General features: G+C 44.7%; 3 protein-coding genes across 5 annotated transcripts in view; 2 read left to right on the top strand and 1 right to left on the bottom strand.

Annotated features, from left to right (window-relative positions):
- GNL1 (G protein nucleolar 1 (putative)) overlaps positions 1 to 2,910 on the bottom strand; it is a 10,660-nt gene extending 7,750 nt beyond the window's left edge. Inside the window, exons 1-5 of the mRNA XM_069073644.1 lie at positions 2,328 to 2,910; positions 1,698 to 1,860; positions 1,259 to 1,395; positions 980 to 1,131; positions 735 to 810 (exon numbers count right to left, since the gene is read on the bottom strand). Coding sequence (XP_068929745.1) covers positions 735 to 810; positions 980 to 1,131; positions 1,259 to 1,395; positions 1,698 to 1,860; positions 2,328 to 2,400 — 601 coding nt within the window. The 5' untranslated portion in view covers positions 2,401 to 2,910. The remainder of the gene's footprint in view (positions 1 to 734; positions 811 to 979; positions 1,132 to 1,258; positions 1,396 to 1,697; positions 1,861 to 2,327) is intronic.
- Positions 2,911 to 3,443: 533 nt separating this feature from the next.
- On the top strand, positions 3,444 to 7,902 carry PRR3 (proline rich 3). The gene is made up of 4 exons (XM_069073159.1): positions 3,444 to 3,637; positions 5,376 to 5,438; positions 5,641 to 5,955; positions 6,215 to 7,902. Exons 1-4 carry the CDS (start codon positions 3,565 to 3,567, stop codon positions 6,316 to 6,318), a joined length of 555 nt encoding a protein of 184 aa, XP_068929260.1. The 5' UTR covers positions 3,444 to 3,564; the 3' UTR covers positions 6,319 to 7,902.
- A 789-nt stretch (positions 7,903 to 8,691) lies between these two features.
- ABCF1 (ATP binding cassette subfamily F member 1) lies at positions 8,692 to 22,464 on the top strand. 3 transcript variants are annotated; one of them, XM_069073156.1, is made up of 25 exons: positions 8,692 to 8,848; positions 9,782 to 9,828; positions 10,032 to 10,115; positions 10,263 to 10,404; positions 10,535 to 10,572; positions 10,661 to 10,765; positions 11,676 to 11,750; positions 11,831 to 11,935; positions 12,809 to 12,901; positions 13,157 to 13,279; positions 13,529 to 13,629; positions 13,707 to 13,792; positions 14,149 to 14,288; positions 14,683 to 14,831; positions 15,458 to 15,541; positions 15,792 to 15,916; positions 16,093 to 16,205; positions 16,429 to 16,600; positions 16,970 to 17,044; positions 17,135 to 17,205; positions 20,700 to 20,732; positions 20,819 to 20,987; positions 21,126 to 21,190; positions 21,296 to 21,368; positions 21,505 to 22,464. In XM_069073156.1, the coding sequence occupies exons 1-25, from the start codon at positions 8,776 to 8,778 to the stop codon at positions 21,669 to 21,671; spliced, it is 2,508 nt and encodes an 835-aa protein (XP_068929257.1). In that variant the 5' UTR covers positions 8,692 to 8,775; the 3' UTR covers positions 21,672 to 22,464. The 3 variants fall into 3 exon arrangements, with proteins under 3 accessions (XP_068929257.1, XP_068929258.1, XP_068929259.1); XM_069073157.1 differs by having other exon boundaries at positions 10,266 to 10,404; XM_069073158.1 differs by lacking the exon at positions 11,831 to 11,935.
- Positions 22,465 to 23,240: the final 776 nt, after the last annotated feature.

The following is a 23,240-nucleotide window of genomic DNA, read 5'->3' on the forward strand; positions in this document are numbered from 1 at the left end:
GGGGAAGGGGGAAAGAGGGTATGAAAAAGTAGGAATAAGAGTAAGTTACCTATGAACCTTGAATTCCTCTCTCCCTGATCTACTAGGAATGATTTTATAGGCATCAACTTCTGTAGTTGCAGGATAGTAGGGAGCCAAATGCGTAAAAGAAATCCAATGAACTCAAGGCAAAAGAACACTTGAGAGAAAGTAATATATGGTATTCTGGGGGAGGTAAGGCTAGTTTGACAGCTTCAGGGAATAAGAGAGAGATATCTGATAATGTGAAAAGTGAAACAGAAAGGCTAGGTAAACTGGATAAACAGCAGAGGTAGGAAGGAGGGTGGAACAGTTTTTATTTCTTATCAAAGGAGAAACCTATAAATAAGCCCTTACTCTTAAATTAGAAAGAAGCTGCAACTGAAGAATTGTTGTTTAATTCACAGCAGTCTGAAAAGTCAGAGTAGGGGAGAAAGTGTTGGGAAGGAAGGGATGTGAACAGAGGGTCCCCAAGAGTTATTTAGCTGATTCCTAGAGAAGCAATTTAATTTGTTCCACCCTCCAAAGCTACAAAAAGCAGTTGGACTGGCAGAGAAAGTAGCCATTAAGTAGAAAAAGATTACAGTTCTGTCTTATGGAATTCAGGTTGAGGATGGGAGGAAAAATCTTTTCCCACCCTCTCCCATCCTCCCCACACCCACTCCTGCCTTTTAATTTTCACCAACCCATTGCCCCACATGCTTGGTTCCTCTCACTTACTGGATGGCGTATATCTGTGATGAGGAGCACGATGTCAGACATCTCTAGTACCCGCCATAACTGTCGCCAAGTCTAAAAGAAAACAACCAAGGAAAATCTGAACCTTGTGCTGCTAGTTGCAGATCAGCAACAACTTACAATCATGCACCAGCAGCTTCACAAAGGCCCTACTCCACTCTCCCTTCTTCAGGAACAGTCCAATTCTCCAAGAGGATCATGAAATACCCAGCTCTTATCTTACCTCCAGGTTATGTTCAAAGTAGCTGAGCTGCTCAGAGGTATAGGACCCATGGATCTTCCCCAGATATTCCTGGAAGCTCCGTTCCTCCTGGCTCATCAATTGCTCCCTGGACATCTCATAGTTCCAAGGAGGCCGACGAGGAAAGTCTAGGTCTGAGAAAGCAAAGAGAAGAAGGGAGGTGTGGTTGCTCTCAGGATCCAGATATCTGGTACCACTTTTTGTCAGTTCTCTCCCTTTTCCCATCTTCTACTTGTAAGTTTCCTGCATCTCAATCCTTACTGGAACCTGGATGGTAGATGTCTCCAATGTCGAGCTCCAGAGATTTCTCACTGACTGGTTTCAGCACTTGTTCTCGAGCAACCCTCTTCCTCCGCTCCACCTCTTCCCGACTTTCTCTTTCAAAGTGTAATCGGTATCTGGGGAGATGTTGACCCAAGTATTCAAGTGTCCACAAGCCATAATTTTCCAGATTCCCCAAGGTTGTTTTCTCTATATGGATCTAGGTATCTTAATCTTCTGTTTGCCTCCAAAGTCCCCTTTTCTATACATAAAAACATTCTCCACCCTCTCCCCAAAAAAACCAATTGCCCAGAGGACAACTAAGGAATCCAAAGTCCTTCCTTCAGAGTTTTTATCTCAGTATATCTTGAGTCTTCTACTTCATAGCCCTTTCTGGGCAATGATGGCAAATGCCAAGTACCAAGTTCCCCAGCCTTACCTATTGGGGTCAAAGCGAAGGCTAAGGCTGTGGGTTGGCTGCTGGTTGAGGCGACGGATCTGCTGGGTCACAGATTCTCCATCAGAGGTGTCAGTCTGGTCCTCCCTCCGCTCCCGGCTCCCGCTTCGGCTGTTGGAGCTGGATCGTAAACCATCCTGCAGCCCTGCAGGCAGGCACATGGCATCACCTGACGCCCAGCTCTCATACGGAGGCACAGGCATCGTCCAACTCTCCCCTTTTAATCCAACTTTTGCCCCCCCACCCATATCGACCCAAGTACTCTGCCTCTTAATCCAGTTTTTCTTTCCTTTTCCTCCACACCCCAGAACAGAAGCCTCTCAGGACCAGGAGGTAGAAGGCAATTTTTTCCCATCTCTAGCATCCATTTCGTCAGATGTGGGGGCCCCTCTTCTTCAAACTAAAGGGATCCTCCTCTTCTCCAGAGGTGGGGAATAGCTCTCCGTCCATTCCTTCTTCCGGATTCGGGGGAGGTCGGAGGGTCTTTCTTCTCCTTTCTCCTTTCAATCGGAAACGGCTGGCTCTGCCCTGGCTCCAGATGTATAGTTCATCCCTGTCTCCAGATGTACAAGAGACTCAGGCCCCGCCCCCTCCTCTCCCTCCCTTACTTACCTCGTTTCCTCTCGCGCTTGTCCTGCAGCTGTTTCTTCTTCTGCTTCACGCTGAAAGGCTTCTTCCTCGGCATGGCCCGGTCTGGCTCCCGTTAGTCTCCAGCCCTCTCTGGGCTCCAGCCGCCGCCGCCGCTTCCCTTCTACCGACACCCCCCACCTGGCTGCCCCAGCAGCGTAGGGCCTGGGACCCTTGGGGGGCGGGGCTCCGAGGTGACGTCACGCGGAGGGTCAGACCAAGTCTCGCCTCCTCGGAGAGGGGGGAGTGCGTTGTGGGTAGGAGAACACAGGATGGGCCACTGGTGTCTTGAGGCGGGGGATTCGGTCACTTCCCTCCGAGTGAAGTATAAGAGTGTGTGTGAGGCTGAGGGAAGTGCAAGGGTGGAGAGACGCGCGACGTGCCGGCCACATGCCAGTCCCTCAGGAGTCCCGGGGAGGGACGGGGGCGGTTCTTGGTGTGGAAGAGGGAGCCGCGCCGAGGCGCAGACCGACGGTACTGACTTCGTCACGGGCGATACCAAGTCCCATCCGAAAAAAGGGGGCGAGGTAACCATCCTTACCTTTCCTCCCAAAGAGAATCTACCCACTCACCTGGTAGGTTGAGTGCACTCTACCACTTGTGAGATGGGGAAGAGCATAAGGCTAAACTAAAGTGAACTAGACGAGTAATTAGGTTGATCATACCTAAAAGGAAAGGGAAAGGGGAGAGAGGAAAGGTTGCCCTGGAGATCCTTTCAGAGAAGGTCAGAGGTCACGTTCAGAGGAACCACGAGCAGTGCACCTAGTGAAAGTTAAAAAAAAACAAAAACTTGGGTGGGAGTAGGTCAATAATCTTGGGGTTTAAAGGTTTTAATTAAGGGACACTGAGGCTTAGATGGTCTAAGGATCTTTTGGGGGAGGTCAGAGGTCATGAAATTGGAAGCTGTGGCGTGGGCGGTCGGCGGTTACCGAGGTTACCACTCAGCTTGATTGCCCCTCCTCCTTTCACCCTCCTCTCCCAACCCTCTGGGCCACTGTCCTCTCCCCTCTAAGATGTATCTCCAAGTGGTGTTTTTTTTTTTCCTTTGGGGGGAGGGGACTGTGCTCCAAAATTGGAACGCTACTTGGAGGGAAAGGCACGCGCCTGCGCACTCGCCGATGGATCTGCCGGAAGCGGAAATTACTGACTTCTCTCTCCCTCCATATACCGCCCCCTGCTCACACCGGCCCGGATTCTGATCGCTGCTATTACGCTGTCTGTGATGCCCAAGAGGGGGAAGCAGCGACCACCGGACCCCGAGGAGAGTGGGGATGAGGAGAGTGGGAGCCCCGCTGGTAAGAGAGAGGTGCATGCGCCTGAGGCTGGTTTGGAACAGGGGCCTTAGACAAATAAAGCTTTCCCTGGCATGGAGGGAGAAGTCGAGAACTGGGCGAGATTAGTGCGGCCTTAAAGGGAGGGAGCCAGTTGCGTCTTTATGTAGAATAGCGCGAAGCGAAGCTTGACAAGAGATAAATTCTTCCCTTTTTAAAGGACTGCAGGGTAGGGAGAGCTAGAAGTATAAGAGCGCACATGCGCCGACCCCGGGAACTGTGGCGGGCCCGCGAACGGGAGGAAGGGCGGGGGAGGCCTATGCACGTGCCTTGGGGGAATAGGGGAGTGGTGCCTCAGTTGTATCTGGGCCAGAAAAGAGTGAATGGGAGTGCTGGCCGAAAGATGCTTCGGAGAGCCTCTGACGTAGGCAAATAAAAGTAATTTGCCTGGGCGATTGCAGTCTCTTCCTAGCCCCTCCCCCCCTCGCCCCCAGTAATGGTAGAATTTGTAAAAGCCAGTTTTCCCATCCTTCCTTTATTGTCTATTCTGGTTCATGATCAAGTTCACGGATCAAGAATAAAAAAGTTTGATAGTTAAAGATGATGGGAATGAGAACATCGAGTAATAAGCAGTGTATGAGGAGTAAGGGGTTCTAATCCGTGCTGTTGACCCTATCTGCAAACTTGGATAGAAAGGTCTCTTTTGCCTCATCTGTATTGTACTGTGTGGGGAGTGGGCTAAATGATCTCCCGATCTTTACATCAATGCAGATGTTTCTAGACCTCTCCCAAGTGAAATGAGGAAGGGGGGATGGTGAAGAGAGAAAAAGAAGACCATCACATTAGATGGGAGTTAGGAGAAGATTGCTAGGATTTCTCAAGAAGGTCAGAGATTGGGAAAGAAGGGTAGTCCATTCATTTTGGGACTTGAGTAGATCTGCTTAATTTGGAGGGTGAGTCAAATCTTCAATTCTGCTGACCTATATCCCATTAATTCATCCTCTGGGACCTGGGAGGAGGAATCTTGTCATAGGTTTGCCATCTGTCATTTGTCTGTCTGTCTCTCCCCTTCACATCTTGTTTGGGATACTTGCCCAATATCTCAAATCAATGTTACCATGGCTACTGAAAAGTGCCTGATAACCTTAGTGACTGCCAAGACCAAAAAACTTCCTTCCCTAGCTACTGTTCCCCAAACGTTTTGTATCCCTAGTGCCTGTCACATAAAAAGCATCTCATAAATTTTGGTTGATTGATAGCAAGAGGAGACTCATGCTAACAAATACACATTGAATTCTCCTGTTGCTTTATTGTCAGTCTTAGAGTTGAGTTAGCTTTTCCTTTGATTGAAGACTATGCCATTTGGTACCTCTGGTTTGTTTTTCTTGTTTCTTTTTCTGACATCTTGATCACAGATTCTGCTTTTTTTGGATTTTGCTTCAGCCCATCAATTTAATTTTATATGTATCCATAGAAAGTAAACATCTGAAGGGCAGAGACTTTTTCATTTAGGTTTTGTCTTTTAGACAGTTCCTTGAATATGGATAGCAGTAGACCCTTAAGTGCATGCTAGTAGTTAAGGGAAAATAAGAGTCAAGTCTGATACCCCCAAGGTTTGAATCATCACGGTATAACCATGTGCTATTGAATCCTAGGTCTAGTAGCAAAAAGAAAACTCAATAGAAATAGTACTGACTTGTTGTGTAAACTGGACTTCCCTAAGTTGGACCATTTTGCTTATCTTGTTTCTTCCTGTTCTTAGGTCCACCCAGCCTCCTGGGCCCTCCCCCCATAGCCAATGGGAAGTTTGGTGGCCCTGATCCAGGTGAGTATAAAGGGTCTGAAAAGACTGGTGTCTAGATTGATTCAGATTAACACATATTACATTAAGGCACTCTGGAATTTCCTGGAGAAGAGCAAGTTTTGGGGATTGGGAGAAGTGGGGAATGAGACTCAAGAAGAAACATAATTTCTGAGTTTTCCTGGATTTAGTTGACCAGGGGATGTCTTGCTTTGTTTCTCTTTAGGCTTCCATAGAGGCCCCCAGGGCTTAAGGGGACCAGTGATTCCACCACTCCTGAGCCTCCCACTTCCTTTCTGGGGAGGATGCCCAATGAGAGGGGGCCCAGGACCCAGACCTCGACCATACCTACATAGCCGTTGGGCCTATGAGGATCCAGAACCTAGGTGGGGAACAGGCTATGGGGACCATGCCAGAAATGGTCCTCCCAATGGATGGAGAAACCTTGGAGGGGGCAGTAGTCACCATCCATCTAAGAATATCCCCTGGCCTAAGAACGCCCCTCAATTCAAGGATGGAGTCCAGGAAGGTGATAGAACAGGTTAGTACCATCACCCTTTGTGTTTTATTCCTGCTAGTAGTACATAGCTACATCCAGAAGACAGTGACTACAGGTCTCAGAAGCCCTTCTGCCTTCAATATGAAGGTACCTCTCAATTCTCCTCTTTCAAAACATTATCCTAGGAGGCAGAAGACTATAGCAATTCTTAAAATGTATTCCCTCCAGGGTCCCAGAGGTGTTCCTCTGGCTTTTGTCTTTCCAAAGTCTTATGCTGTCTCTCTTCCACTTATTTTCACAGATAAATCCAACCGCCCTGTTTGCAGACACTTCTCAAAGGGCCACTGTCGCTATGAGGATCTTTGTGCCTTCTACCACCCAGGAGTGAATGGACCTCCATTGTGAAACTGTGCCTTCCACCAGTCAGGCTCCAGTGGACCTTTTCTATCCTGGAAGCCCATTGCCCTGTTCTTTGTTGGCTTCTCTGAGGTGTTTCTGCCCAACACCTCTGGCCAAGGAAGGAGCCTGAGCCTGATCCTCTCTCTCCCCTACCTGGGGCTCTGGGAGGATGGGTGGGGGGAAGAAGTGTCAGAGGAGGTTTTTTAAAAAAATAATGTTTTGTTGATACTTTTGGTTTTTATGCCACCATCATTTCCCAGTAACACCCTCCCCCAACCCTGTCTTGTAACAAAGAAATTCACTATCACAAACTATCAAATGGACCACATCTCACAGAGTATGCAGTATTCCACATCAGTAGTGTTCTGGGAGTTTTGCAATCATTGATCTGCATCATCTACCTTTTTCTCTGTTGGGGGGATGTTGTAATTTCAATGCTATATCCCTTTACTCTTCTTTCCCAATAAGTGACTTTCCCCTGATAAGTTGTAATGGAAACCTAATTGGTGCTGTTCACCCACAGTTTGCCCCTTTAAGTATTACTTGTGGTTCTTGTGAGCCCTGGATAGTTTTGAAAAAGGACGCCATCTTGATTCCATTTTTGTCTGTTAGTGGTGCCCTCCAACCCCTTCTTCACCTTCAGCAATAGAAGAGCTGAGAAATGCCCTTTAGCAAGATACCCTGTGGTTCACCTGATTTCCCCCTCCCCCCAAGTCATTCTGAGTGTGAAATAGAGAGTGGTCCCTTAGCTTTTTCCCAACTTTTGCTCCCCTCCTTCCCCTTTCCCTACCTCTTATCAGTTGGATTCTGTGAATCTCCACCCAGTATAGATCTCTGGGCAATGAAATTCCCCTTTCTCACTGGGTGGAGCTTAGATGATACTACTGCCTTCTACCCTTTTCCTTACCTTTACCCCAGTGTAGGTTTTCTGTGAAAACAGATGAAGTTTTATGAGTAGGACCTGGAGAAAGATTAGGGAATGTGGGAAAAGGGAGGGACTGGAGCCATGACTGGTTGAAGAGTCTTTGTTTTAGCTTTTTTTTTTTAAGTAATAAACTCAGAGGAAACATTTTATTTAATCGTGGTATTTGTAGTTTTTGTGTATGAGGATCATAGTGTATTCTAGAATAAGCTAAAATACAAACTCCTCTGTCTGGCACTTAAACCTCTGTACTCTGGCTCCAGCCTATTTTTTTCAGGCATATTTCCTATTACTTTTTATGCACTCTTAGGTTTCATCCCCACTGACCTATTTGCTGGGTCTTACATTACATTGCCTGCTTCTGTACCTTATCCCCATGCCTGGAATGCTCATTCTCCTCACCTTTACCTCTTGTAATCCCTAACTTAAAGACTCAGCTCACATGAAACACCTACACAAGTCTTTTCCTTATCTCCCCAGTTGTTGGACTCCATCCCAATTCCTTTGTATATACTTATCTATATTCTTGTTGTTGTATCTTTCCTTTTGCTATAGTAGAATGTAAGCTTAAGGGCAGAGACTTGTTTTTGTCCCAGTGTGTCCCTGTTGCAGAGAGTGCCTTGCACATAGCGGGCACTTAATAAATTCTTGATTTGAGTTATATTGAATTGTGGAAGGCAAGTCTGGTTCCATCACTTTGTTGGTGGTCTTTGTCCACTCTAGAGTTGTGTGTTTTCCTGACTAGGCAATATTCAGAGTGGAACCCTTTGGGTTAAAGCCAACGCTTTTACATAATTTGTCTTGGTCTCACAACTGCTAGGTCCTTAAGATGTAAAGCGTGATTTCACAAATTTAGAGTTGGAAAGGAACTGGGAGGTTTTCTAGTCAATTTCTCCACACCATCTGCCATTTTACAGAAGAGGAAACTGAGGCCCATGGCGACTAAGTGACTTCCTGAAAGTCACATAGATGACAGCCAGGAATTAAAACCTGACTCAGCGACCGCAGTGCGTGCTCTTGCCACAGCTCCATCCCATCTTCCTATGCTAGCGCGATCACTTGGGCAGAAAGACCTCCCCAGACCTAGGACGCGCCCCTGGTCTCCACTGCGCCCTATATTGTATCACCCTCGCTTGGACTATGTGCTTTTCCAGTTACAAGTCGGAATGAGTGGTTGCCCGCGCCAGAAACCAGCTCCCGAAATTGCATTTGTGCCCCCTTAGAAAGGCTACGGCATCATAATTCAATTTTATTTTTCAACTAGCCATAGTTCCCATGAGTCATATTTGATGACCCTGGCCGGGACTCTACCTCGTAAAGCCTAAGAGGACGCTTTGCAACCTCTGCCTCGCTGCCTCAGGTATTACTCATTACCCCGGGGTACGAGACTGGCTGGCCGGCGCGTACTTCGTAGAGAGCGCCACGTCCGGGTCGCCTCGCCTCTACCCTATAGAAAGAATCCCTTAGGGTTAGCCCGCCCCCAGCCACCGGAAGCGGAAATAGAGTTAGCAGCAGCCTCAATAGTCTTAACTGTCGCCGAGATGCCGAAGGCGGGGAAGCAGCAGCTTCTTGAACCGGAGTGGGTTGGGGACCGAGAGAAAGAGAGCCCTGCTGGTGAGAAAGCAAGACGGATCAGTAGGGGCAAGACCAAAGGGAGCCTGGGATCGCACGCGTCCTAAGAAGGAGGGGGAAAGCAAGCGCAAGGCAGAACCTTAGCCTGACATCTGTCGGGGAACATGAGACAGGGGGGAGGCATTGCGCGTGCGCGGGCTCAGAAGCTGGCCTGCTGGGAGCATGGGAAGAGGGTCCGAGGACCATGAAAGTTTAGGGTGGAGTGATCGTAAGTAGCTTGGAGCTGGGTAGTGGCTAGGGCAGGATTTGAGAGGAAGGAGTATATCTAAGAAGTGTGTTTGTGTAGAAAGGTATGGATGGAAAAATGGGTATTACCTTTGCTTTCTCCACTCCTTGGCCTTTTCCCTATGCTTCCTGTTGTGGACATTATTCTCTCTAATCAATTATCAGTAAGCCTAGGAAGGGCAGGACCTCAGTTTTTCTCCTTGGGCCCAACATGAAACCTAGATCTTTTAGGCAAAAAACACCCATTTTTGTATCCCCAAACCACAGTACTTTTACTGGAATATTTACTAGTTGTATGACCATGGGTATGATCTTTTTCTGAGCCTTAGGATATGTAAGATATCCTAAGAGGAAAGAGAGTTAATGGACTAGGTGGCTTCTTAAGTCGTTGCAATTATAAATCTATGGTCCTATAACAGGTTGCTCATAGAAAAGGTGGGGGTAGCTCTAGTTGTAACCCTGAGATTAGGTGAAATTGAAACAGTTTCTCCCTCCAGCGTCTCTTTGGGGAAGTAAAATATCTGCCTAGGTTGAGAAGGAGACCCAGGGACTGGACTGGCTTCTTTAAGGCCTAATTCTAAGAGAAAATAGACATTTGCTGAGCTCAGGGAACTTTTAACAGGGCAGATTTGGGCGTCTCCAAGGCTTAAAGATGGAAAAGTAAGAATATTGCTTGCTTTTTTTCTCCAGATAAGGTTGTCAAGAAAGGAAAGAAAGACAAGAAGACCAAAAAGACGGTGAGAAAATTGGGGATTAGGAAGAAAATTAGAGATGGTAAATAGCATTGTTGACAGCCTTATGAGGTAAATAACAATGTGGAGGGGCAAGGGATAACACAAGAAGAAAAGAAGGGAAAGAGGAAGGGATATGAAAAGTTTGATTGAATCACTTTTGGCTATAATTTTACTCCAAATTCCCCTCATCTCTTCCTATTTCCTAGTTCTTTGAGGAATTGGCTGGAGAGGAAAAGCACGCAGGAGAGGAAGAAGAAGCGAAGATTGCCAAAGAAAAAGAACAGCAGCAGGTATGTTATAATGAGATCTATAGAATCAAAGGTGTCAGAGGTCCATTGTCCATACCAGTGAGGGTTCACATTGACAGGTGTGGAGATATATGAGAGAAGGGTAAATGAAGGGCCTAGGTTTTATTTGACTAGTCCTTATGCCTTTAGCAGCAACAACAGCAGAAGAAGAAGCGAGACAACCGGAAAGGGAGACGAAAGAAGGATATTGATGATGGTGATGGGGAAGAGAAGGAACTTATGGAAAGACTCAAAAAGCTTTCTGTGCCAGTCAGTGATGAGGAAGATGAAGGTGAGAAAATGGGAATCCTCTACAGAGATCCCCAAAAAGAATGGGATAAGAGGGTCAGATCCCTTGTAGGAAACTGCAAGGTCAGGTACCCTATTCTCTTTCCTGCTTATCTTTCCTTCTGTCATTTCAGTGCCTGTTCCAGTACCTCGAGGCGGGAAGAAAACCAAGGTAAGCCACCATATGTGGTAGGTGGAATTCTCAGACTAGAGATAAGTTATGGGTTTCATTTTCTCACTTGTACTCTTCCCTTCCCTAGGGGGGTAATGTGTTCGCTGCCCTGATACAGGACCAGAGTGAGGAAGAAGAGGAGGAAGAACAGCCATCAAAACCTGCTAAACCAGAGAAAAATCGAATCAATAAGGTGGGTAGGAATAGCTCTCTTCTGTACAGTTTTGAATTGTGCCAAAATTTTTTTTTGTAAAATTGTTAAATTTTCTACTTTCATCAGGTGTAATATTCTAGCCCCTTCTACCTGCATTTCTGTGACTTTGTGGTTTTAGTTCTTGTTTGAACTTGTTTTTTATATCTAGCCAAAACAGTCTTTCTCAAATACTATTTTTAATCATATCATTTTCTGATTCAATAGCTCCTTTTGTTCAGTAAAATCTAAATTCATAACACCCAGCAAAGCCCTCTATTTACCAGGCTTCTGTTTTGTTTTTTTTTTGTTCTTCATTATTTTACTACCCCAAGCACAGCCCATCCATTTCAGCTAGTATCCCTTAGCATCCACCTTTCATGTCTCTTTTCCCCAAGACTAGAGTTCCAACTTCGGGGGAGAGAGAAGCATCTTGGTACAGTGGAAAGAACACTAGATTTAGAGTCAGAGGACCTAAATTCAAATTCATTTTTACAGTGTGGTTGGTTTTGAGCAAATGGCTTCATCTCTCTGGGCCTGTTTCCTTCTCTGTAAAATGAAGAACTATGTTACTTGTAAAGTAACTTCCAGCCCTAAATCTGTGATCTTGTGAAATCTGAAATTCATATCCATCACCTCTTAGGACACATTTTCCCAAAGAAAACTTTCCCTTGTTATGTCAGATATCTCTGTGTTCATGTAGAGTTTGTACTTGTGTTTCTGCATGTTTGTATTTTTTTACTCATGGCCTAAGATTCTGCTAGTCTAGCCAGTCTTGAAACTTTTGGGTCATTGAATTGTCTTCTAGTTCTTTTATCTCTACCTCATAGAGACTATGGAAATGTCAGTAGTTGCTACTAGTTGCTGCACAGTAGTAGGCAGTCTGTAACTGTATCTTTGCCATTTCCCTTAGGCTGTTTCCCAGGAGGAGCAGCCTGAGCAGAAGGTCAGAAAGGGGAAGGAAGAAAAGTCAAAAGGGAAGGTGAAGGTAAGTAAAATCCTTGGGATTGTTGATAAGACCAGTAATAGGAATTTCACCTGCTGAAACTTCTGTGCTTTGCTTATCAGCCCCAGAATAAATTTATTGCTTTGGTTGATGAAGAGAAAGAGGAAGTGTCCAAAGAGAATGAGCTTTCCAAATGGGGGAAGGATAAACTCAAGAAACTGGAACAGGTATGGGGTTGAAAGAGCCAGGGTCCCAGGTGCTTCAAGAAGGAAGGTGGGCATTGCTGATGGGACTTGGTGAAGGAGAACAAGGGGACTGGATCCTTGGGATAACATAGATTATTATCATAAGGGATACAGTGTGGCACATTGTAAAAGACTCAGAGTTTGAAATCAGAGAACCTAAGTTCAGAATCTTGTCTCTTTTACCTACCACCTATGTTGACCTGAGCAATCATTTCACCTTTCTGGGCCTCAGTTACCTCATCTGTAAAAATAAGAGCTTTTGATTTGACCTGTTAACATTCCTTCTTTCTCAAAGCATATGGTTTTAGTGGTTTATGGGGTGATGAAGGCTCCTTAGTCCATTCATCTGTCCATTCTCACTTTCTCTCTAATTTACTATTACCCACATGTTAGATACCAGATGCTATGCTATAGTTACGTAGTATTAATTTCATCAGAAAAGTTGATAAAGTAAAGATATGTGAGGAAACCAGAAACATTTTTGAGTTTCTATTCCAGGTATTACCGGACAGTCTGTTTCTTTGAAATCTTTTCTGATACTCTCAGTGTCTAGTATCTTCTCATCTCCAAATTAACTTTTATTTACCTCTTTCTGTGTTTGTTTTATTACCCAGCAAAATGTAAGCTTTTTGACTGTTGTTTTTGGTTTGCATTGCTTATACCACAGTGCCTTGACATAATAATTGTTGACTTGAATTCTGGTACATGCTAGTTGTGAAATAGTGCCAGGGAAGAGAGCTGAATATCAGATTCCCAGGTCCTTGAGAGAAGTAGGGTCATGACTGGGAAGGAGACCATGTAAGCTGAGTCCTGAAAGGAAAACTTTGGTTTCTTATTTTTCATCCAATCCCACAGGGCTCAGAGGAGGAAGAAGAAGAGGGTGAAGCCAGAGCAGATGATCCCTATGCTCATCTCAGCAAGAAGGAGAAAAAGAAGCTGAAGAAACAGGTTGGGGGGGTTGGGACAGGGTGGAGAACATAACACCTGAATCCTTGGAAGAAGTTAGGATGAGGAGCCATATGCTTGGATTTCTAGAGTAAATAGAAGTTAGGAAGAAAAGAAACCTAAAGTTTTTGGGGACTATGTAGGATCTACCCGAAGGAAGAAATTAATTGTGCCATGTCACCAGGGCTATATGCCTGTGGTTGGGGGGTGGGGTGGGATTGTATTATAGCTAAATCCATTTTTTTTTCCTGTCTGTAGATGGAGTATGAAAGACAAGTAGCCACATTGAAAGCAGCCAATGCTGCTGAAAATGATTTCTCAGTGTCCCAGGCTGAAGTGTCTTCCCGTCAGGCCATGCTGGAGAATGCCTCTGACATCAAGGTGGGATTTGAAGCAGAGAGGGGTGGGAAAAGACACAAAAAAAAATGGGGGAGAGAACATTTTTGTTTTAGATCAGGTTATTCCAGATGGTGTGGAACATGCAGGTTGACTACCATTGAAAACAATGGGGAACTGAGATCAGGAAAAAGATTATTACTCTCTACTTGTGATGGGAGGTGTGGTACAGTTATCCCAGCAAAGCAAGGTAGTGACAGTATTTTCTCTCTTCTACCCCTCTCCTGTTCTCAGCTGGAAAAGTTTAGCATCTCAGCCCATGGCAAGGAGCTCTTCGTCAATGCAGATCTGTACATTGTGGCTGGCCGCCGCTATGGGCTAGTGGGGCCCAATGGGTGAGGAGAGGGGAGGGAGGGTCGTAAGTAGAAGGGTTTGGGTCATAAGTCTTGTTCTGACTGCTCTTTTCCTTCAGGAAGGGCAAGACTACGCTGCTCAAACACATCGCCAATCGAGCTCTTAGCATCCCTCCCAATATAGATGTGTTGCTTTGTGAGCAAGGTAGGGAGAAAATGTCATTGGGGAGGGCAGGGAGGATGAAATAATTTGGAAGTGAGGAGGGTGGACTGTTTGGAGAAGTAGATAAGTAGCTGTGTGAGTAGTGAGGGGATATTGGCCTGATATAATGGGGAGAGGAAGAGGAGGAGGAATTGATGAGAATTTGGAGGAGGAGAAGTCTAGATGTACAATACTAAGGAAAGAGAAGAATGAGGGAAAAACTAGGCAGAACTTGGGGAAAGCCAAGAGAGTCCTCTAGGGGGACAAAGAGAAAGGAGAGGTGGGTGTGGGTGATGGGAGAGGAGAGCTGTGGAGGCTTGGTTCCAGTTCAAGAACCACAACCCTTCTCCCCACCCTAGAGGTAGTAGCAGATGAGACTCCGGCTGTGCAGGCTGTGCTTCGTGCTGACACCAAGCGGCTGAAGCTGCTAGAAGAGGAGAAGAAGCTCCAGGGAAAGCTGGAGCAAGGAGATGATGCTGCAGCAGAGAGGCTCGAGAAGGTAAAGGACATACTGGGGACAAGGATGTCAAGCAGAGGGTTGTACAGGAAATAGGAAGACATTCAGGGACTTGGAGGCTCTTAATCGGGCTAATGAAAGAATGAGTGGATAAAAAGTGCTTGCTTTGTGTCAAGTACTGTGCTAAAAACTGGGGTTAAAAGTACAAGAGTAAGAGTCCCTGTATATATTCTAGCAGGAGACTAAACATAAAAAGTGGTGACCAGGGAAGAGTATTTGGGTTTGAGAAGGTAAAGGAAAGATGAGAGGAGTCATTTGGCGTGATGGGATGTGAAGCATTTAGGGCTGCCTGTATATAGAATAGGTCATGTGGGTAGCAAACCTATTCAGCAGTTCAGCATTTAGGATCATCATTATCCTTTTACCTTTCTTCCAGGTATATGAAGAACTTCGAGCCATGGGAGCCGCTGCAGCAGAGGCTAAAGCACGGCGGATCCTTGCTGGTCTGGGTTTTGACCCTGAGATGCAGAATCGACCCACACAGAAGTTTTCTGGGGGCTGGCGTATGCGAGTCTCCTTAGCCAGGTAGAACTTGTCCCACCAATCTCAGTGTCCTTTCCCCATTTTTTGCTTTCCATCATCTCCAGGGACCATCCAGATATGTTACAAAATTTCTTTTCCACTGACTGCTTATTGGAACAGTTGAGTTCCTAATTTTTTCTTTATTCTGCTTTTGATAGCATTTTTGTATCTTATCCTCTTTAGCTGAGGGCAGCTAGGTGGCACTGTGGATAGAGTGCCAGGCTTGGAGTCAGGGAGACTCATCTTCCTGAGTTCAAATCTGGCCTCAGACACTGATTAACTGTGGGATCCTGGGCAAGTCACTTAACCCTGTTTGCTTCAGTTTCCTCATGTGTAAAATGAGCTGGAGAAGGAAATGGCAAACCACTCCATTATCTCTGCCAAGAAAACCCCAAATGAGGTCAAAAAGAGTCACACATGACTGAAACAACTGAACAACAACTCTTTAGCAGAACACTTGAAAGGTAGGGCATTGGGTAAATGTCCTAGGCTTTTCCTACTCCCACCTTCCCAAGTTTTTTAAAGGAGACTGAAGGATCTGTTAGGTAGAAGGGCCTTCTTATCAGTCAGGGGTAAAAGAGGCCCTTTTTTTTCCTCCCTCAAAATCTCTTATCCACTTCATTTTATAGGGCACTTTTCATGGAGCCTACACTGCTGATGTTGGATGAGCCCACCAACCACCTGGACCTCAATGCTGTCATCTGGCTCAACAAGTGAGTCACCTTTAATCCTAGCTTTTCTACCCAACTCCTTCCTGTGATTCCATTACTGTAACACATTGATTTGTCTTCTCTATTTACTTTCCCCAGATCCTAGACATCTCTTTAGTTCCCCCAACACCTTCCCAAAACAAACATCTTTCTATGATACCTCCAAATTTCACCCTTTCACTTGGTTTTCCTCTTTATTTTGAACATTGACAAACTTCCCCACTTCCTTCCTTCCCCCCCCCCCCCAACAAAGCTATCTTCAGGGCTGGCGGAAGACACTGCTGATTGTATCCCATGACCAGGGCTTCCTGGATGATGTTTGCACTGATATTATCCACCTGGATGCCCAAAGGCTCCATTACTATAGGGGCAACTATAGTAAGTGGGGAATGAGGGGGGTGTTCACCTGGGGCTTCTAGCACACAAGGGAACCGAGAGGTGGGCAGGAGGGTATAATGATGACCTAATCACAGCTGGGACCCAAAGTATCTCTCTGCATACTCCTGGGAGGGAAGAGGGCAGCTGCTGATTATTGCCTTCCATTCCTGTCTTAGTGACCTTCAAAAAGATGTACCAGCAAAAGCAGAAAGAGCTTTTGAAGCAGTATGAGAAGCAGGAAAAGAAGCTGAAAGAGCTTAAGGCTGGGGGCAAGTCCACTAAGCAGGCGGTGAGATACAGGGGCAGGGGCAAGATGGCACAAGGTTTTTGGGACTAGCATGTTTTGTTGAGCCATCCTGACTAGGGAGGTTTCCTTTAAGGAGCCAGGACCCTTGATGATCCATACCTTTTCAGTTCTCTAGGGTGGGGTGAGGAGATAGAGCCCAGAGGTCCCTGCAGTCTGATCCATGCAGATTGCATGATACCTGTGCCTCCATCCCCTTCCTCCCCAGGAGAAGCAAACAAAGGAGGCCCTGACCCGGAAGCAGCAGAAGTGCCGGCGGAAGAACCAGGATGAGGAGGCACAAGAGGCACCTGAGCTTTTGAAGCGACCAAAGGAATACACTGTGCGATTCACTTTCCCTGACCCCCCACCACTCAGCCCCCCGGTGCTGGGATTGCATGGTTAGTGGAGAGCCTGGAGGGCAGGGCTTAGATATATATATACATATCCCTAAACCTTCCTGACTGCCTCCACACCCACCTTCCAGTGGAATTCCTTTCCCCTTGCCATTTTACCTCCTCTTGTTTTATTTTTTTGTTTTACTTTATTTGGACTTTTAGTTTTTTAAACAACTTTCCCTACCTATTTTTCCCCACTTTCCCCAAAAAAAGTTCTTTTCTTGTAACAAAGAAAACCAATTAAGCAAAACTATCTTAGGTCTTTTTTTCCAGTTTAAGAATTTGCCCCAAGATAAGATTGATTCATTATTTTTATAGGTCATGGAAATTGATGAGGTACCTGGGGCTAACCTATCCCCTTCCTTATTCTAGGTGTAACATTTGGCTATGAGGGTCAGAAACCACTCTTCAAGAACCTGGACTTTGGAATTGACATGGACTCAAGGAGTCAGTAGGAGTGAGAAGTTAAGGGTTGTGGGGGAATAGAAGTGGAAAGCAAAGGAGGATTACCCTAGGAATTTTTTTTTTCTCCTCCAGTCTGCATTGTAGGCCCCAATGGTGTGGGGAAGAGTACACTGCTGCTTCTGCTCACAGGAAAGCTGACTCCAGTAAGTTTGGGGATTCCCATCTCCTATTGGCCTAGTCCTTTCTCTGTCCTTCCCATTTTTAGTATTTAAGGAGGAAAGCTGAGGGAGTTAAGTATGACTTAATGGTATAATTAGTGTGTGAAATTCTAGAATTTACCCTTGAAAGAGGTAAATAAGGATGTTGGAATTGTAGAGTGGGGGGTACCTGACATCCTGACCACCTTTCCCCACGTGAACAGGAATCTCTGTTCTCAAGGATCTCTGCTACTGGATGCACAGCTCCGTAAGGGCCAAATGCAACTCCATATTCCAGCCCTTAGCCAAGGAAGTTGTATTAGTTGTAGTAATTATTTCTGTTTCCTAGGAAAATTTTTCTACTTATAGATAATATTTTTTACTTCGGACTAATTATCCCCTCCTCTGCCACCATCCATATAACTTCTTTCCTCCCTTTCTTCTATAAATCAGATTTGATAGCAGTTATTCCTTCCCTCCCCCACTTCCCAACTAATGGCAAGAGTGCTGTGTGTACACATTTGTATCTTGGGTTTTAACTGTTAGCTTTCTCCTTCCTTCCCAGTTTTTTTTTTCTTTTTGGAGGGAAGAGGGCAGGGCAATTGGGGTTAAGTGAATTGCCCAAGGTCACACGGCTAGTTTTTGTGTTAAGTGTCTGAGATAGGATTTGAACTCAGGTCCCCCTGACTCCAGGGCTGTTGCTCTATTCACTGTACCACCTAGCCACCCCCTTCCCAGTATTCTTTAGAAGAGTTTACCTAACTGGAGAGAGATGACCCTTTCCAGACAATAGGAAGTGCCTGACCCTTTAATTTAGAGGCTTTGATAATCCCCTTCTGATGCCTATCCCCGCTTCTGTTAAAGTTTTATAAAAGTGCTTTCTTTCCTCAGAAGTAGCTGCTGTACCACACACATAAGCTGTCCTAGAATATACAGTGTATTAAACAATGATGTTTTAAATGTGTTAAACAATTCTTCCAGTTCACTTCTTGCTTACCCTGAGCAAGACTTGTAATAATTCTCTGCTATAAATGTTTGTAATCATCCAATTTTTCCCAGAGATAAGATAAAAACAAAACATGAAAAGATTACACTTTACCTCTTTTTAATATGTTTTTATTCAGTTTTTTTTTTTACATCTCCATGATGTCCCCCCAGGATCCTTTCCCTTTGTTTTCCCAGAGAGCCATCCTGTAATAGTATTTTTTAGAGACAAGAAGAAAAAGGGGGAAAATTAGCATAACTGAGCAGTACATTGAAAAAGTCTGAAAGGGGCTAATAGGCAGTGAATAGAGCACCAGCCCTGGAGTCAGGCAGACAGGAGTTGAAATCTGGCCTCAGACACTTAACACTTTGGGCAAGTCGCTTATCTCTAATTGCCCTTCAAAAAGCCAAAAAAAGAAAAGGAAAGAAAAAGTCTGAAAATACTTGGACCTCCCACTTTGCCAAAGAACGGGGGTGGAAATGTCTTTTCCTATCCCTTGTCTTTGAGCTATGCTTGTTTATCATTTTGCAACTTTCACTTTTGATTTTTTTGGGTGGTTTTGTTTATATTGTTGTCATTGTATATATTGTTTTCTTGACTCTTCATCTGCATTAATTCATATAGAGCTTTCTGTGCTTCTTTGCTTCATTACATTTATAATTTCTAATAGCACAGTAATATTCCAATATTTATAGGCCACAATTTGTCTATTTCACAATCAATAGGCATTTACTTAGTTTCTAATTCTTTGTTTTCACAAAAAGTATTGCTGTAAATATTTTGCTGTATATGGGAACAATGTTATCAATGGCCTCTGGGGTATAAGGCCAGTAATGGAATCTCTGGGTCAAAAGATATGAACATTTTAGTCACTTTATTTCTGTTATTCCAAATTACTTTCCAAAATGTACTGATTCACAGCTCCACCCACAATGCGCCTGTGTGCTTGTTTCCCACAATAGTGACTAATACCATAGCTTATTATCTTTGCCATTTTGCAGGGTATGAGGTGAAACCTAAGGGTTATTCGGAGAGCTGTTTGTTCATATTCTTTCACTGCTTAAATATTGAGGAAATAGTTAACTTCTTATTTGTTGTGCCTTGATGAGCTTTACCTAGTTGCTAGTTTTCTTGTTTAACTATGCGTGTGATGCTGCTGAGCATTATATTCTGCTCTTTTGCCATTAAATGACCAGATTTTCCCTTTGACCTTAACCCCTTTTTCTTATCTCCTGAACCAACAAGTTTTACATCTCCTTTCCCTCCCTCCCAACAGCATTCTTAGTAAAGACAGTTTGGAAGTTCACCTGGGCTCTTTTATCACCCTCCCTTTGCTTGTCTTCTTTATCACTAATTGCATGTACATAGCTGCTCTAGACCCTATAGCACATCCTAATAGTCGAATATATAACAGGAAGTAAATCACAATTTATACACAGGTAAGACGGTGCAGGGAAGGTTTAGAAACATTTATAAGGGATCATAACAGGTTAGTGAGTAGAATTTAGGGATGTTTAGGAGAAAAACTTGAGATTAACATTGTAGACCCTGAAAGAGTCAAGAACTTTCATCAAAGCAGTGACCAACCTATTCCCTGGAGGATCCATTCAGAAAAAGATACTCAGGTTTGGACATGGCCCCCACATAGACTGCTTATTTGTAAAAGCAGGATGGTTTTTGAAACTTAATATGTGGAATTCTTTTTTTTTTCCCTAAAAAGCAAGTGAAATAAGATTCGTGGTTTCATACAGTCCTCTTCATAGTCTACATAACATGGAGTTGCTTATCGTTTTGTGATGCTTAGATTCATAATTTTATGTATATGTGTGTGGTTTTTTTTAGAGGGGGGAAGGCAAGGCAATTGGGTTAAGTGACTTGCCCAAGGTCACACAGCTAGCAAGTATATTAAGTCTCTGAGGCCAGATTTCAACTCAGATCCTCCTGACTCCAGGGCTGATGCTGTATTCACTGCACTACCTAGCTGCCCCTAAATTTTTAATTTTAAAAAATGTAAAAAGCAGTTTTAAAAACTAGTGTCTAGGACTTAGAAGATCTGTACCCTTCCCAGCTTTGCAGTCCTGGGCAGGTCACTTCAGTTTTTTGAGCCTTAGCTCCCTCTGTAAAATGAAAGGGTCAGACTAAATTATATTTAAGGGCCCTTCTAGTTCTAAAATGTTATGATTCAGTGACATCATGAAGAACAACCACATCCTCCAAATTTTCCTTTTGTGCTTCTATTAGAGGGAAAATAGAGGGCTTGAAAGGTTATACTACAAGTCTGAACCTGGTTGGAATTTTTTATCTTCTTCTCATGAACCTGTTTCTTCCAGTCCTTCCCCTATTGCATTCCTTTTTTAGCTGATCTCAACCAGCTGTATTGTCTTACTTTTTAGGATTGTCTTTGAGGAAATTTGGACTTTTGTGCTCCATTTGTCTGCTTTAAGGAGTTAGGATATATAACTATCTTCCCTGTTCTCTGCTCCTTCTTAATAACTTCCTCTACTTTTCTGTGCAGACCCAAGGGGAGATGAGGAAGAACCACCGGCTGGTAAGTTGGCTCTGGAGACCCCTGACTAGGGAGGCTTGGTGGAGGAAGTACTATTTCTTTCTGACTGTATTTTCTTTCTATGGTAGAAAATTGGATTCTTCAACCAGCAGTATGCAGAGCAGCTTCGAATGGAAGAGACAGCCACTGAGTACCTACAGCGGGGCTTCAACTTACCTTACCAAGATGCCCGAAAGTGTCTGGGCCGATTTGGTCTTGAGAGCCATGCACATACCATCCAGATCTGCAAGCTCTCAGGTACCTCCTGGAAGGGCCAAGGCAAATCTTATTTACATAATCCAAATACTGGGGAGAAACCAGGTTTTTAAGATTTCAGACAATTCTGAGGAAGATGAAGATGTTATTCTCTATGTCTACCATTTCTTCTTGCCCCAGGTGGACAGAAAGCCCGAGTAGTGTTTGCTGAGCTGGCTTGTCGTGAACCAGATGTCCTCATCCTGGTAAGTGAACTAAAGACAAAAGGGAAGGGGACCTGAGGACAGGAGGAGAGAAATGCATAGAAATTAGGAGTACTAAGTCATGGGATCATTTCCTGCTTCTCACAGGATGAACCGACCAACAACTTGGATATAGAGTCTATTGATGCTTTGGGAGAGGCCATCAATGAATACAAGGGTGGTAAGTCAACTTAGTACAACCCTACTTTCCCTGCTCTAGCAAGTTCCTTCAAATGTCTTCCTGTTTCCCACAGAGATCTAACTTCTCTTTCCTTCATTGTCCTGATTATTTTTTTCTCTTTCACTTTTTTCAAAAGCTGTGATTGTTGTCAGTCATGATGCCCGGCTAATCACAGAAACCAACTGCCAGCTTTGGGTGGTAGAGGAACAGAGTGTTAGCCAAATTGATGGTGACTTTGAAGACTACAAGAGGGAGGTGCTGGAGGCTCTGGGTGAGGTCATGGTGAATAGACCTCGTGAGTGAGGTTTCCTCCTGCACACTCTTGTATCCGAAGTAACCTATGTGGCCTGGATGCTCCTTTCCCTCCTCCCACTCAACCATTTGCAAGACAAGGGCTCATCATCAACCAATGCAAAGACCACTGAGACATCTGGAGGTGGGACTTTTCCTGGTGTGCCAAGAAGACCATCACCTTAATTAATGCACAGACAGACTAGGAACCTTCTTCAGATGGAAGTATTGACTTTGTTTTACAGTGTAATTGGGGAAACTATTGATACCATGATGTGTCATTGAACTGACAAACAGATAAGGAAACTTTTTGTTCACCAGCCTCCACCTCTGACAGATACTCTTGATTCAAATAAGCTCTGCACCACCATTTTACCTGATGGCCTGTGTAGCCCATCTAATGCAGAATAGGGGCTGTGGACTGGGAGCTTTTCTTCTCTGACTGTGTCTCTGATGTTCTGCCACTTCCCCTAGTCACAACAGGATTTGGTCTAGTTGGTACTTTATAGGGACCCAAGTTATGGGTATAAAAGCTTTGGTTCCAACTGCCAGCACTGCTCTGAGGAGTGATCCCATTTTATTTTTTTCATCTGATTCATGCATAGAATCCTGACAGGTGCCTCCAACTGCATTCCAGAGATGAAGGCGAATATTCACAGGCATCATGGTCTTTAAAGGAGATGGAGCCTGTTTGCTGCTGGTGTCTACATTCTCTTATATTTGTAGATTTGGGGGGCAGGGAAGGGATGCTGCTGAACTTTGTCCCTTGGCTTACCAGGGGAAGGAATAAAAGAGTGAATTGCCATCACCTGTCTTTATTTATGGGGTTTGGGGTGTTGAGAGTATTGCTAGCCTATTATCAGGACTGGCCATGTGCTGCCCTCCTGTGGCCAGAAGGTGAATAACTCGGGCCTGAAACAGGATCATTTGACAACCAAGAAAATCTCATCTGAGCCATGCAAGACATTCAGCTTGACAGCATGAGATGAAATGTCAAGAGAACAACAGTGTCCGATGAGTGGTATGGGCAGTGATAACTAGGAATACAGAGGAGGGAATTCTGGGCTATGTGAAGACTGTGGGTCGTAGGATCATTATTTGAGACTCAAAGGGACCTTGAAGATCATCTAGTCCAAAGCCCAGAGAAGTTAGGTAACTTGGGTAGAGTCACATAACTAGGAAGGTAGCAGAACTAGAATTAGAAGCCAGAGCCTCCGACTTCAAATCCAGTGATCTTGCCACTGTGCTACACAGTTTGAGGAGGTAGCCTTTGAAGGATGGGAAGAAAAAGGAAGTCATTCCATCTAGGAATGACTGAACAGGGGCGGCCAGGTGGCCCAGCGAGTAAGATCACTGGCTCCAGTGTGGGATGACCTGGATCAAATCTGGGCTCAGATACTCAGCACCACACCCAGAAAAAACTGGCTGTGTAACCTTGAGCAAGTTACTTAACCCCAATTGCTTTAAAAAAAAAAAGAAGAATGACTGAACAGAAGTTTTAGGGAGATAACTGAGAAAACTAAATTTCACTAGAGTGAAGTGCTGTCATAAGAAGAATGTGCCAAGAAGGCTGTTCAGTGC

Source organism: Petaurus breviceps, unplaced genomic scaffold (genome assembly GCF_028583685.1).
Source record: "Petaurus breviceps papuanus isolate PSGF00001 unplaced genomic scaffold, PetGlider_PUasm1.0 90865, whole genome shotgun sequence".
Classification (NCBI taxonomy): Eukaryota; Metazoa; Chordata; class Mammalia; order Diprotodontia; family Petauridae; genus Petaurus; species Petaurus breviceps.